This window comes from Acomys minous, assembly GCF_964271855.1.
Source record: "Acomys minous genome assembly, chromosome: 16".
Lineage (NCBI taxonomy): Eukaryota > Metazoa > Chordata > Mammalia > Rodentia > Muridae > Acomys > Acomys minous.
Genome location: NC_140498.1, coordinates 6961857 through 6977160, shown reverse-complemented (window position 1 = coordinate 6977160; position 15304 = coordinate 6961857). Strand labels below are relative to the sequence as shown.

The window sequence follows — 15304 nt, the reverse complement described above, 5'->3', positions numbered from 1 at the left end:
CTGGAGAGAGCGTTCCCAGGCCCCTCGCTGAGAAGCACAGACCTTGAGGAGGCTCTCCTCCGTCTCAGCCCATTTCTCATGAGCCCAAAAATGAAGTATTGTGACATTATGTCACTAGGGTGTTCCCACAGCAGAGTCTGATCTATCCTTACACACAGCATGGGAAATTGAATACTCAGAGCAGGACAAAACAAACCCAAGGGAAATCATGAGAGAATTCAAAGAGGGTAAACTATACCTAAAAGATGGTCTGAGGGTAAAGAGGCAGGGACAAAAACCACTCAAGGGGTAAAAGAGAGAAACTCACATTAGACCAATTAATATATAGTCTATTAAACTTGTTTTAAACATCAAAATCATAATAAAATGAATCTTTTTTTTTTTAAAGTGTTATTCAAAGTGACTGGAAAACATGACTAGTCCAGTGGCCACTGCAGAAAATAGAAATCTGTCAAAGAACTGTATTCCAAAGAGTGTCCTTGGGAAACTTCGCAAGCTTCAAGGAATGAGCAAGTCCTGGTTTCACCACTCCTTAGAAAAGAGAGGCTGGACCACTCATTTTCACACTGTTACCAGAATGTGAGAGACGGAGCAAGGTCGTCAAATCCATACAAACAATAAATTCAATCTAGCCATATAGAAATAATCAACAGAGCACAGTCAGGACAGGAATCTTTCACTGATTTAACTTGAAAATAACAAGTCAAATTTACCTTCAATATATATTTTTTAAAAATCTCAAAGTAAATCATGTAATAGGATTTCTTTTTGTAACTTTCTCACAGGCTGGTGAGATGGCACAGCAGGTAATGGCCTTGCCACCAAGCCTGACCACCTGAGTTTGATGCCTAGAACCCACATGGTTCATGCTCAAAGGGGCGAACTGATTCCCACAAGTCGCCTTCTGACTTCTACACGCACACGCACACAAATAAATAAATGTACATTTAAAAAAAAAACCTCTCAAACCAATCACCATGCACTTATATTAAAGTCAATAACACAGGCAACTATATACTGCCACAATATTATAGTGCTTTTCTTTGAGTGCTAGACAACGCAATTAGACAAGAAAATGAAGTAAGTGTAAACTACCATAGAAGAAGAAACACACACACACACACACACACACACAATTATTATTTGCAAAAGATACAATGATCTGCAGGAGAATCCCATAACCCAAATTTTAAATCACTTAAAAGCAATGGGTAAGTAAGAGTACGAAAAGCAAAACAAATGGTTCTAATCCCTAAAGCTACAGCAACAAGTCCAAAAACATGTTAAAAAAAAAAAAAAAAAAAGGAAAGTGTGATCAAAGAGGACCTAACATGGTAACTGGCTGCCAGAGAGGAGCATGGACAACAGACAGGCTTAAACACACAGATGCTGCTCCCTTGAGAAGCACTCTTGTGATACCCAATGTTGCAAAGATGGTACCTTCTCCATCTCTATATCCATGTGTAAGACAGGGAAAGACAATAAGGACATTTCTTCCACGCGGCTGACATCCAGGTTGGACAGGAAGGTCTCCAGGCAAAGGCTCAGAGTTCTGGTGACTGGGCCATGGAGCATCCTAACAACCTGGGGTGCAGGGTCCAGCCTGGCTCCACTGTCTTATGATGAGGATTTAACCTACCCACTGCTCACGGCTGAGCCCACCTCAGCTTCCCACTGGCACTGATAAAGCAGGTCAATAAAACAAGTCAGAAATCCTCAAGCATACGACAAGTGACCTTTCGGTACATATGAATCACACTGTCAATTTAATAACAGGGTAACTAACTTAAAAACAAGAAGTACTGGCAAAACGAAACATGACTTCTAATATGTGCCACATACTACAATGGATCATGGCTGACAGATTCCAGACTGGGTGGTAAAATCAAGGCATCCCAGAGTCTGCTGAAGGTGTTTGAATGTTTCTATAATGTGAGTCTGAGGAAAGGTTCTGAGCATAAGCATAAGCCATAAATCAACAAATCCCAAACCACGAATTTCAGATTTCCTCATGGGGCAAGGAAAAAAAAAAAAAAAAAAGAAAAAAATCTAAAAGAAATCAGAAACCCCCAAGTGAAATGTGTTTAGTACATGACTAAGTATATACTTTTTTAAATATTAGAATTTATCTAAACATCAAGAGAAGTTATGAGCATGAATTTGGAAAATGAAGGAAAAACAAAACAAAACAAATGCAGGCAATTCAGAAAGAGCAATAAATGTCCAGGAAAAAAAAATCAGTTCAAGTGATCTAAAAATCAAAAGTACAAAGGTTTCAACAACTAAAATCATTGTATTAGTTGCCGATAGAGTTAGAGAGAGGGACAAAACCACCAAGGATGGAAAAGCAATATGTGTATGTGTGCACGCGTGCGTGCATGAGTGTGTGTGTGTGTGTGTGTGTGTGTGTGTGTGTGTGTGTAAAATGCACACATTCACATAGTTAAACTTTATCTTAAAGACATAAGTAGGTAGGATGATAGACAGGGAGACCAGTTGGCTTTGGTGACTATTAATACCCAAGAACATTGTATTATTGATTATATGCACATATGTATTTACTGGTATGAGATCATATCCAAGACATAATATGAGGGTGACTAGGAAAGTTACAAGAGTATACATAATATGGTCACTATTCTCTTTTAGAATGTACAATCATGTGCCTATGATGATGTCTCGATCCACAATGGATTGCAAATAAAATGGTGGTCCTATCGGATGGTATCAGGAGATCAGCCTTAGCTTCTTCAAGCACACTCCAGGAAGCTCATACAACAGAGATACTACCTCTCTAAAGGACTGAACATGCCCACTAAAGACTGCGTAAGTATTCATCATTAAACGAACTCCTTTTTCCAATCACCCGTAAGCTTATCATTTCTCTATGATAAATATTACTTATGCAACTAAAAATCACAGTTAAACAAATAAATTGAATTCAGTGGGAAAATAAACACTTATTCTAAAAATAATCCCTAAAGTTAGAGAAGGAAAGCTGCATCTGCTTCCTGGACAGAAAGGAGGGTTTCAGATTGCTAGACACCACGGGCTCCCCAAGGCAGCAAGGAGTCAGAGGGGAGCCCCAAATCCAAGGGGAGCCACATCCTCTCCCCCCCCCCCGAACCTGCTCTCTGAGCTCTGAGTCTCAGCACTGAGCCAAAGCATAATTTCACTATTTACCATCACTGCGGAAATAGCATTTGAAATAATCTGCTCTTGACTACTAATAAAAGCAGCGATGATTACAGATCCCTCTAAAACAAATAACCACAAATTACTGTTTTATTCACATGGCTACTAATTTACTTTTTTAAGCAGCCACAAGAAAACAACGCTTCTTATCACCCATTATTAAAAAATTACCAATCAGTGTGGCTGAATTCCTCTGGTGGAGGAAAATGGGAGGGGAGATGATTAATTGCTAGTCAAGGGAAAAAAAAAAAGCTCCCTCACAGTGACTTGCAGGTCTGGGCTGAGAGAAACCCAGGCAGCCTCTCACTGATATGGGTGGCTGAGACAGGTCTGCAGAGGAAGGGGCATGAAGGACCAAGGGCAGAGGCCCTTCTCTTGGCATCTGTGAGTCTGCTATCACAAAGCCAGACCTAGAAGGTCTCGCTTAGGCCCTCAGGATTCTATTGAAGAACTTTTAGGGGCGGTCGTACTTTGAGGAGCCCTGCTGCCCTCACAGAACGTGGCTGCAGAAGCCTGCATTGGTCTGAGATGTGCAATCACAGCCAGTGAAAAAGCTGGGGAAAGACTAACCCAGATTTGTTCTGACTTTCTTTTCTCTCTGGTCCTACTGATTGACTGATGGCTTTCTGAGGCCTGCTGAAGGACAAGCAGTGGCTTCAGGGAAAGGGTCCTCAGTGGCTTTGGCCGGAGCTCAAATGCAGGCCATGCCAGAGCTCCTAGAGGCTGTGCAGCCTCACACCCAGCTGGGGACCACTGGCTGATACCCGGATCGCCTGCCTGCAGTTGGACTGTGCAGGCTGCGTCAGTGAGCCTTGGCAAAGCTGCAGGAGAAATCAAGCCCTCTCGGCTCTAACAGTCGAGGAACGGAAAGCAGAGCTCTGGAGACAAAGTGTGTTCTTCCACCCCCAACTTAGCACCTCTAAACCCACACAAGCCAGTGCAACGCAAACAGCCTTGCTCCCACCCACAAGCCCATGGCTACTTGCCTACTCCTGAACCTCACCCACTTCCCTACAAGGGCAGACCCCATATAAAGCCATTGGGCAGTTACTACTGGAATCTATTTCCAAGACTGTGTATATAGAATGCTAATGTTTTCCAAAGACTGACTTGGGGAGCTTTAAAGGAAAATGACCAGGACCTCAAGGTGCAGTTGGGGAGCCCTTCACCAGGCCAGGCTCCCCTGAACCTCAAGCTCAGCCCAGCCCTCCCAACATGGAGACTGAGAACCAAGTCCTCAACAGAGGCTGATTTTGTTTCTTGCACCCTCTCTTTCACCCTGTGGGTCTCCTGGGTGCTAACATTTCAGCTCAGTGCTTTGTTTCACGAAACACAAACCAGATCTCCCGTCCAAGAAGAACACTCTCTCTCAGGACTGGTTAACACCCCAGAAGACACTAGACCCTATTGAAGATTTAACAAAAAAAAGCAAATGGTGCCACACACGAGGCACAAGCTGAGCCCTCCTTCGTGTCCCACAGCCCAGCAGCAGCTGCTCCTCACTCCTCTAGGGACCCGCTGCTATTACAAAAAATAAAATAAAACAAAATAAAATAAAATAAAGAAGCAACATCATCAGGTGCTCTCCCCACATCTTTGAACTATTTTCCGTGACTCCTGTACTCACACCACATGAATCTTCTGATGCAGCTGCCAAGGAATTTGAGAGACCCCTCCCTCTACATGTCAAACCATCTCTGCCTCCCAAGGAGCTTAAAACCAAGTGGGGAAGATGATCAATAAGTTAAAGATCACACTGCAGATGAATCGTTAAAAGCACAGCACGCCCTTAGAATTCAGGCTCCAGTAAGCGGGGCCTCCATTTGCCTGGCACTGTAATATTCCTACAGCAGGGCAGTGTGGGTGGGGCCCACAGGAGACAGCCAATCATTTTATACGGAATGGCTGAGCTATAAGCATGCCATCCGAAAAGAGCTAGAATGCTGTCTCAAGGATGCTGGAGCTGCCCTCCATTAAGCTCAGCACTGTGTTGGCCGTTTTTCTGCGGTGACTCCCTCGACGTTACCATTTCTTGTACCTCCACAGGGCGGACTTCATCATTCCCATTTCGACAATAAGAAGGAGAATGTGCAAAGATCTAGCCTTGAGCTCGCTAAGCACCCAAGCAAATGTGTCCCACTGGATGATTAGCGCTCCTAGCCAGTAGGGACAGGCTGGCGACGGAGAGCTTTCCAGAGTGTGAAGTAAAGGAACAGATATGGGGGGAAGTCAAGGCAGAAACATGTGCTATGACTAGAGAAGATGACCAAAGCAAAGCATCCCAGGTTGGCTTTGAACTCACTTATGTAGCCAAAGATGACCTTGAACTTCTGACCTTCCTGCTCCGACTTCCAAGTGCATTACAGGTATGTGTTACAATGTAGTACTGAGGACTAAACCCAGAGCCTCATCCATGCTAAAATACCAACTGAGCACTTATGAACTCTTTCCACAGCTGCCGAAGTCCTACTTAGATATGCCCAGCTCCAGACAAAGCACGAAGAACCCAAGAGCACATTTACAGAGGGCGGGGCAACCCTTGCGTTGGTCAAGGGACATGAGCCAATCCCTAGAAGTTGTTCATTTCTCATAATGCCAGGATCTGTGAGTTACAGAGAGGGAGATAGACGGGGAGCCATGGAGAAGGGCACCTCTCAAGCTCACTCGTCTCCCAGAAAGAGGGAAGACACTACTTCCAAAACCACGGGAGTGAAGAGTTGAGTGCCTGCTAAAGCTACTCTGCAAAGCACTTTACGGCACCACACCCACCGTTCAAGCTTCCAACCCTATGAGCTGCTAGTGCCCACGCATAGGATTGTGCCTCTCCGTATACTCAACAGGAAGTCCCCTCACCCATTGCCTTTCTTCCCCTTCATGGGCCAGGTATAAACCATTTTAATCTTGGCAATTAATTTGGCCTGAGCACTAATTTTCCACAAGGCACTGCTATATGTCCTTGGCATGCAAGGGCAATCAATACGTTCTATTGGAGACGGACAAGCAAAAGAAAAAAAAATTTAAAAATAAATATTAAAAAATTACAAGCTTTCAAACAATGGTGAATACTGTGCAAGAAATGAAAAGGATGATGGGCAAGAGTCAAGGGAGGGAGGGAGGGAGGGAGGGAGGGAGGGAGGGAGGGAGGGAGGCTCACCTGAGCCTGTGAGCCAAGGCCTGATTGATGAGAAAGCTATTTGGGAAGACCACATCCTCAGCCAGGTAGTAAAACATTGGTGGTCAGCAAGAACAAGGCCCTAAAATGGAGATGGGCTTGCTATGTCTGAAGTACAGGAGGGGAAGGGCAGGAGTTCAGGGACAAGGGGAAAAGAAGACAAAATGAGCATGGTGAGACAAAGAGGTCCAGCCGGATGTGGTTGTGTGGGTCACCGGCACGTGACGGCGTTGAGAGTGTTGAAGCAGCAGAGGCCAGGAACTAATTCTCGCTTCGTGGGTTTATTCTGACTGTCATCAAAACAGATACACATTGGGCCTCACTCTTTACAGGTCAGTCATCCACATGCGTGCTCCAGCAACCCTGGCAGACAAGCGGGGTACATGCCTACTATTCCTACTTCTAAGAAGGTTCTTTCAATAAGCAAGACCACTTTAAAAAAGAAAGAAAGAAAGAAAGAAAGAAAGAAAGAAAGAAAGAAGGGAAAGAAACCCAAACTGCCTTTGCCTTTTTTCATTTCCCCCACGAACGAAGGTGAAAAAGTAAGATCCCCATGTCCAGGTCTCAAAAATCTCACAACTTAAAAACAGGTCCCAAAAGAAGAAGCTATGAGTTGGGCTTCGTGAAGGATGCCAGCATAAATACTAGCTCCAGGCTAACACTCCAAGGCCATGAGAAGGAGCAGTCCGTGGTCAGAGTGAGGGGCCCACTGACCCCTGAGATGTCTAGTGCCATCATGTATGCTAGATCCCAGAGAGTGATCCAGAAGCCAAAAGCGTAAAGAGTGGTCAGCTTGACAGCCAACCTCTTACACCCACCCAGTACCAAAAAAAAAAAAAAAAAAAGGCAAACACTATCTCAGCATCCAACACACCAAAGACAGTCCATCCACGTGAGGCTATATTTGTGGCAATACTGTGCCAAAAATCTGGGCTAATCTGACTCCACTATTCATAAATCCCCCCTCATGTTGAAACACTTGTGGGGAAATGAATCCAAGTCTAGTTTAGATGCTGTTACTTGGAAACCATCTGGAGTCCCTGAAAGCAACAGAAACCACGCCATCCCGGGCCCTCAAATGCCCACTGTAACTAGGGCAGTATGCTTCCATGGAGTTGAGATGTCCTCTATGCTCCATGGAAGTCCCCACCCCCACACTACCAGGTGCCAGTTCGAGCTCCACTTCCCACCCAAGAAAGGTATTCGGTTTCTCAACAAACCTGGCGGAGAGCACTCCGTGTGTGTGAAGCTTGCACCTGAATTGCACCCAACGCTGGGCTCTTCGCTCTCTGATAGCTTCAAGCTGCACACCTGAATTCCTCTGACAACCACACAGAAATCGTTCCCTAGGCGCAGAGAGGTTCCATGGGGGGAAAAAAATTCCCCTCTACCTAACAAGCCTGTGTTTCAAGAATGTCTAGCTTTGGAAGACAACCACCAGAATCCTTATGTAACCTTACTAGATCTTGGCAGCCCGCTGATGCGCTCCTGAAGACACTGGCCCAGATCCTGTCCATCTTCAAGATGAAAGCAGTCTGGGTCCTGCAGATTCCTGCCCCCCCCCCCCCGCCCGAGCTGTTCTGGACTATCAGGGGAGACTGTCCCCATCCCCTACCTGGCTGCAAGCCTCTGATCCTCTCATTTTCCAAGGGAGTTGGACCTCCTCGCTTTCTGCAACCTCCCTCCCTCCACTGAAATCAGTCTTGGGACCGAGCCTACAGCAGCGCCATGCTACCAAGCACCTTCCTCCACCCTCCACCCTCCATCCTCTCCCCACCCCCAAAAGGCTGAAGAAAAGCCGCCAGGAAAGTGATCCAGCGTCTCATACAGTCACAGTCCCTGAAAACAAACACAGCTCTAAGGAGGGGGGGGGGGGGGAACTGGGGTGTTGACCAGGCCCAGCATTACCCCAGGACCCTAAGCAGCCCTGAACTGGGCGCAGGAAGGAAGGGATCTCTAGAGACAACCAGCGAGTCTGCAGCTACCAGCTCCATCAGAGCAAACACCTGTTTCCAGGAAGAATCGCAGCCAGAGGAAGAGGGAGTCCCGAAGAAAGGCAGGGAGGGCGAGGTGAAGGGGCAGCTGGGGACGCAGGTGAAGGATGCGTCACTCTCTGAGCTGGGCAACCCAAGCCTAGACCAGCGGGTGGGAAGCAAGCAGGGGTCAGGGTCGGGAGAGGAGAGGTCGCGTCTGCTTGCCCGCGCAGATCCAAGAGGAACGCAGGAGCTCCAGGCCAGGCAGCTCCATCACCTGCGCCCAGCAGATGCAGCCCCGCGGGCGTGCCGGCCCCTGGCGACCAGCGGGTGACCTACCTGCCCACCGTCTGGTTGGCCAGCTGGCGCATGCGATTAAACTGCTTCTTCATCGTGGCCCCGCTGCCGCGCTAGCCCGGGAGCTGGGGAGGAACGGAGCTGCCCGGAGCCCGCCGCAGGGTTACATGGCTCCCGCGCCCAGCCTCCTGGGCGACGGCGGCGGCACTGCGGAGCCTGGGGAGCCGCCTGGCTCGCGCCCAGCCTCCCGAGACCACCTCAACCTATTCCGCACGCCACATCCTTCCCTGTGCCACGCCTGGGGCCGCCCTTGGCGCCCGCCGGTACGCCCGGGCTGCAGACCCCTGCCCTAGCTGGGCAAGCAAACCAGGGAGTCTCCGCAGGCTGGCTGGCCAGCTGGCCGGGGTGGTCCCCGTGCGCCTGTGCGGAATTCGCCTTGCATGCTGGGACTTGTAGTTTGCTGCTCCCACCTTTCCTCTGTCCAAAGTTTGCAAGGACAACTTTAGAAGAGAGGTGGAAGAAGGCAATGTTGCCAAGGCATTTAGGCTTTAGCCTTCTAGTAAATGAAATATTTTCGTGCTTGAAAATGAAACCAAGGACACAACAGCAAATAAAGTGAGCGTCTGGCTCCTATTGCATCCCAAGTGAATGTGAGGCGTTTCAGTGCTGAATTCACAGGAAGACATGCTAGAGGGATGTGTTCATTCAATATACGCTCACCTTCTTGGTGTTCAGTTACAGGGTTTAGCCTAGGGCAAAGTGCTTTCGAACTAGGCATAGCACGAATCCCAAAATGTCATTCTTAATCTTCTCAAAACCCTTAGGTAACCAAAAGCTGATATAGGATTGAATCGGGGACGTCTTATCTGTTGGCCTAATCTGAGACAGCTTTCTTGTATAGCTTAGAATCTAGTCTCATAGCTTTGTCCATCTCTTTTCCACTACCAGACTTGAATGGGCATCAGCTGGACGGCCCACTGGCACCCACCAGCTTGTTGAAAGGAATTGTGACCCTCGACTTAGAATGTGTCAGGTGAGGGGAACAGCAAGATGGTTCAATAGGTAAAGGTGTTTGTCACTAAGCCTGATGACCTGATTTTAATCTCCAGAAGCTACATGGTAGAAGAAAAGTGACTCCTGCAAGTTGCCTTACACATAAATAAATAAATAAATAAATAAATAAATAAATAAATGTGAAAAAAAGGAAAAAGAAAAAGATGACATAATCACAGTTAGTTGTCATCATTATGTATCGAATAAGTCAGAGATGTTGGGCAGTTGGGACTCTGGGTAAAAATAAATGTGAGTTCCCATTAGAATTCAACATCCCTAGTAACTACGTTTAGGGAAACCATTTACTGGGTCCTTTTCGTCTTGTCTCCCCATCTCTAGTAGAGATCACTGCTCTTTGGTAGATGGAAATAAGAGTACTGTTTTCCAAGCCCAGTTATACAAACTACCATGTAGACTGCTGTGATGGATACAATGAAAATCAGCCTAAGTGGAACATCCAGGATAATTCCTATTTTAAAAAAAATATGAAAGAGCATCTAGGATCTGAGATCTTTTGCAATGTGTTGATTACAGTACAAAGATGTCCTAAATATGGATGTAAGTATCTCCCTGGCCAACTAAACAAAAGATGGCTTGAGGCATGTTTTGGCTGAGTGAACATGAAATCTTTAATTAACTGTGAACTAAGCCTCTGCTTATAGGTCAAGAGCTCTAACCAATTAGCCAGTGAAGGTATCCTTTGCATTGAACCGACTGGACATGGCTATAATGTCAACATCATATTTATATGAACTAATTATTTATACTTTGAATATTTTTTAAATAACATGACCAGGATGGTTAATAATTATTATCAATTTGATGGGATCTAGAATCGCCAGAGAAACAAGTGTATGGACACAACTGTGAGAGAGTGACTAGGTTAGCAGGGGTAGGAAGAGCCACTTTAAATGTGTGCAGCACCATTCTATGGGCTGGGGTCCCAGACTATACAAAAAGGAGAGAGTGAGCAGGCAATTATCACTCATCTCTCTTCTCCTCCTGACAGCAAATATTATGTGACCAGCTGCCTCAAGGTTCTACTGCCATGCCTTCCCTGCTGTGATGAAGTGTACCCACAAGCTGTGATTTCAAATTAACTCTTTCAAGATGCTTTTTTATACTCTCTCCTTTTTTATAACAGTCCATGAGCTAATTTCAGTTTTTGCCTTTATAAGCTGACTCTGAGAAACATTCAAGGTAGCAGAACTGCGTCCTTGGTCATGATCAGTCTTAGGGTGTGTGTTCAAGAAACCATCAATAGCTGACTGAGATCAGTGTCTGAGTGTTCTGTGTGGCTTCCTCTGGGCCCTAACAAGAACAACCACAAAAGTGGTGATCAGCCGGGGACAGTGTCACACCCCTGTAATCCCAGCACATGGGAAGGCAGAGGCAGGCAGATCTTTGTGAGTTAAAGGCCAGCCTGATCTACAAGGTACAACCAGGACAGCCAAGGCTACACAGAGAAACTCTGTCTCAAAACAAACAAACAAACAAACAAAAATGATCATTCTATGATGGTGCGAAGCCAATGTGTTGATTACAAACCTGCAGGGACCCAGCAAGGTCTGAATCTCAAACACAGAAAATATTTATCAGAGACAGCTGGCCAGCACAGTGCTGAGAGATTGACAGGTGAAGGTACCGAGCGAGGCACCATGAGAGAGTTTTGGTGTCGTTTCCACTTACCTAGCCAGGATGCTGCTAACCTAGCCACCTCAGCTGTGATTACACGAATCTATAGAATTGCTACAAGGTAGCATGACTTACACCTGGCACCTTTGGGTCCAGCTCTGAAAGGGCATCTGTAGTCCTGACAAAGTATAGCACAGGAGCAGTTTGGTAATGACTACTTTAGGAAAAGCTGTTTGGCTCCCTCCTCAGGGATGGTAGGAAGGGCCATCACACTACCATCATCCCTCCAGGCATCTGAGTCAGCAAATCTGTATTCCCCTGTCAGCCAAAGAAAAGGAAATTATTATGAGAATCTCATCAAAGGTCCGACAATGGTGGAAGACTGAAGATAGACAGCTTTTACCATGGTCACACAGGAGTCACATAGGCCATCATGAGATGCCATTTCCACCATTTCCGTCTCTTTTTTTTCCCCCTGCATCTAACACACCCAACAGGATGGCAAGAGTCCTGCTCTTCTTGTTAACAGGAAGGAGGTAATTTTCTGTAGGCACAGCACCATCATAAGCTTTGATATCCTTGGTCCAGGCAAGATGGCTCTCAACACTTTTCTTTTGAAAGAACATCATTTTTACCCCATTTCTTGTAGGCAAGATAAGTTTTGAGCCTAAGGTTTTTATGGGTAGTGTCTTTCTCCCTCCACTGGAAGTCCCACCTGGCTACAGGAGGTGGTCACTTCAGGCTCCTTAAACCCCACTGCTGGAAGCCTCAGCTAGAGTCACCCGCATAGACTCCTGGGAGCATCTCCTGTCCCAGAGATGCCTCACCACCAATTTCCATTCTCTCTCCCAGTCCTCCCTCCCTTGCTCTCTGATCTCCTGATTCCCACACTGCCTCCTCTCCCATTACCCTCTCCACCCCCTCTCCTACCCAGTTTCCTCCCATCTACTTCAGGTGTCTATATTATTTCTTGTTCTGAGCGAGACTCAGCATCCTCCTTAGGCCTCTCCATGGCTTCTTTGGGTCTGTGGGTTGTAGCATGGTTATCCTGTACTTTATGGCTAATATCCACTTATAAGTGAGCAGATACCAGGAAGACCTTTCCAAGTCCATCCATTTGCCTGCAAATTGTATGATGTCTTTGTTTTTAATAGCTGAGATGGAGGGAATAGCAATCCAATGACTAGCCCAAGTTGAGACCCACCCCGTGGGAGAGAGCCAACACCTGTCACTATGAATGACATTCTGCTATGATTGCAGACAGGAACTAGTATAACTCTGTCCTCTTAGAGGCTACATCCAGCAGCGGATGTAGTCAGAAGCATAGACCCACATCCAAATAATAGTCTGAGCTCGGAAAGTTCTATGAAAGAGTGGGAGGAAGGATAGAGGGGGCTGGAGGGGTCAAGGACACCACAAGAAAACCTACAGAGTCAACTAACTTGCGCCCATGGGGGCTCATAAAGACTGAACCACCAGCCAAAGAGCAGCATGGGCTGGACCTAGACCCCTACACATATGGAGCATATGGTCAACCTGTGGGTCGCCTAACAATGGAAGCAGGGGCTGTCTCTGACTTTGTTGCCTTCCACTGGATCCCTTCCCCATAGCTGGCCTGCCTTGTCAGGCCCCAATAGGAGAGAATGCTGTGACTTGATGTACCTGAGTGAGTTGATACCTCTTCTGGGTCTCCCCTTCTCTGAGAAAAAGGAGACGGGGAGTAGGGGAGGGGGTGTGAGGGCAAGACTGGGAGGAGAGGAGGGAGGGATCAGGCTGTAAAGAGATTAAATAAATAAATAACAATAGAAGAAAAAAAGAGGGTGCATGAAAACTATAAAATAAACATGTAAATTATAGAAGCTGAAAGAGGAAGGAAAGAGGGAAGAAAGAAAGAAAGAAAGAAAGAAAGAAAGAAAGAAAGAAAGAAAGACCAGCTTTACAAAAAGGGAAAACTTCAGTGCCAGCTTTGCCGCTCTGCCAAGCTTTGGAGTGACATGGAGAATGGTCCTGTGAGTGAAAGAAGTGAATGTCCCAAGTCTTCCAGGAAGATGTGGAAGCATGTGCAGCCAATCATGCTGCTGCTGTTGAACCAGGGAACTCGACAAGAAGCAGAAGTCTGGGCATGACAGCAGCACTAATGCAGGAGGCAATGAGGCACAGCCCTGTAGCCATCTCTCACCTTTTCGTCCAGATTGGGCATTGACAGAGCAGAACTGCTACAGATCACAGGAGAAATTAGAGCATTAATTATTAAACTGTTCTCAGGGATCATTCTTTTTTTAAAAGATGGGAGAAAATGGATGCATCTTTGAGAGAGAGAGAGAGAGAGAGAGAGAGAGAGAGAGAGAGAGAGAGAGAGAAAAGAAGAAGAAGAAGAAGAAGAAGAAGGAGGAGGAGGAGGAGGAGGAGGAGGAGGAGGAGGGAGGAGGAGGAGGAAGAAGAAGAAAGAGAAGAAGAGGAGGAGGGGGAGGAAGAAGAAGAAGAAATTTGAGACAGAATTAGGAAGGAGAAACAGGATTTAATCACAGATACAAAATAATTTAAAAATTACTAGTGCCCTTGCATTGTCATGTTTCATTGTTTTAAAATAAGCTTGCTATTGTTACAGGTATTTTAAAAATAGGAAGAGTGAAGAGAGAAGGAAAAAACCTGAAGAGACAGGCAGACTGTCAAAGAACACCTTTCCCCACTCCCGCCCAAGCAGCCAGCCTTTGATGCTTTTGTGGAGAGTGCTGGTCTAAAGAAGATGCAGATATTTTCAATCCTGTTCTCTCAAAGCCTCAAGGAACAGAAGATTCCCCTGCTATTTAGAGAGCTCACAGACACTGAAATAAAATGAAAACCGTCCTGATGTTGACCATGCAAAGCATTCTTGCTGCTGACATGGACCTCACCGTCTTCCCATATCTATCAGGGGAAGACCACAGAAGCCCCAAGCTCCAAACCTTTGCCACTCACAAAACAGAATAACAGTTATTAATAAAATGTTAGAAAATGAGATCTGCTTATGTAATTAAATATAAATGTGCATACACGTTCATTACAATCTCTTTCTTTCTCTCCCCCAAGTTCACCCTTGGTATTAAAAAGTTAGTTGAAGTTGGTCATTTTGACAATCTTCCTGGGTAGAACTTCCACATAAGTCCCTAAGTATAGTAGGGCAATTTTTTTTGTCCATCGTGGAAATTAGAGAAAGCTCCCTCTCAGGGCCTTGCCCAATCATGGTACAGGTTGCTTCTGAATGACAGGAAGACTGGCAAGATTTGACCTTGTATTGCTTTATTTGGGGTAAGCGGAACTGAGATCCACACATTCTCTGACAAAGGACCTCTTCCAACGTCCCAGCCACCAAATCCGGCCTAACCATACCTCAGCACAGAATAATACTCAGTTCAAAATAAGAGTGTTGAGGATTGATGACGGAGCTGATGGCAACAAAGATGGGGGTGGTAATGATCTATGCAGCCAAGAACAAGTGTCTTAATCCTTAGAGGAACTCTTGTCTAAGCCATTAAAGGAATCATTAAAGTATGAGGGCTGCACTATATCTATTACATAATCCAGTTCTCATAGGGGGTTGATGAATAGCCATTCAAGTATCATAAATTGGATACAAAGCTCATCTTCTCTATGGCAAATGTCTGTAGTTCTGCATGGTATTTGCATACATGGCTATCACATACTACTCTATGAATATGTCCAATTTTATGCTTTTATGTACCTGTCAAAGTTAAATAACATTAAAAAATTTCCCTTTTTATATGTATGCCCACACTTGTGAATATATATGTGTGTGTGTGTATGTAATATATACACACACATACAAATGGAGTTACTTATCATATTTGCATGTATAAATGTCTCTGCCTTTCATATAGACCCCTTCACTAGTTCAAATTAAACCACTGAGATCAAGGGAAGACAGCCTCCTTGAAAGCAGTATGGGAAGTGAAGGGAATACAGCTTTTTATTCTCATGT

General features: G+C 45.7%; 1 protein-coding gene across 5 annotated transcripts in view; it reads right to left on the bottom strand.

Moving 5' to 3' along the window:
* Window positions 1–9046, bottom strand: part of ARHGAP44 (Rho GTPase activating protein 44) — a 157361-nt gene extending 148315 nt beyond the window's left edge. For all 5 annotated transcript variants that reach the window (XM_084762833.1, XM_084762836.1, XM_084762834.1 and 2 more), the window contains exon 1: window positions 8680–9046. In XM_084762833.1, the coding sequence (XP_084618959.1) occupies window positions 8680–8732 (53 nt within the window). In that variant the 5' untranslated portion in view covers window positions 8733–9046. The remainder of the gene's footprint in view (window positions 1–8679) is intronic.
* Window positions 9047–15304: the final 6258 nt, after the last annotated feature.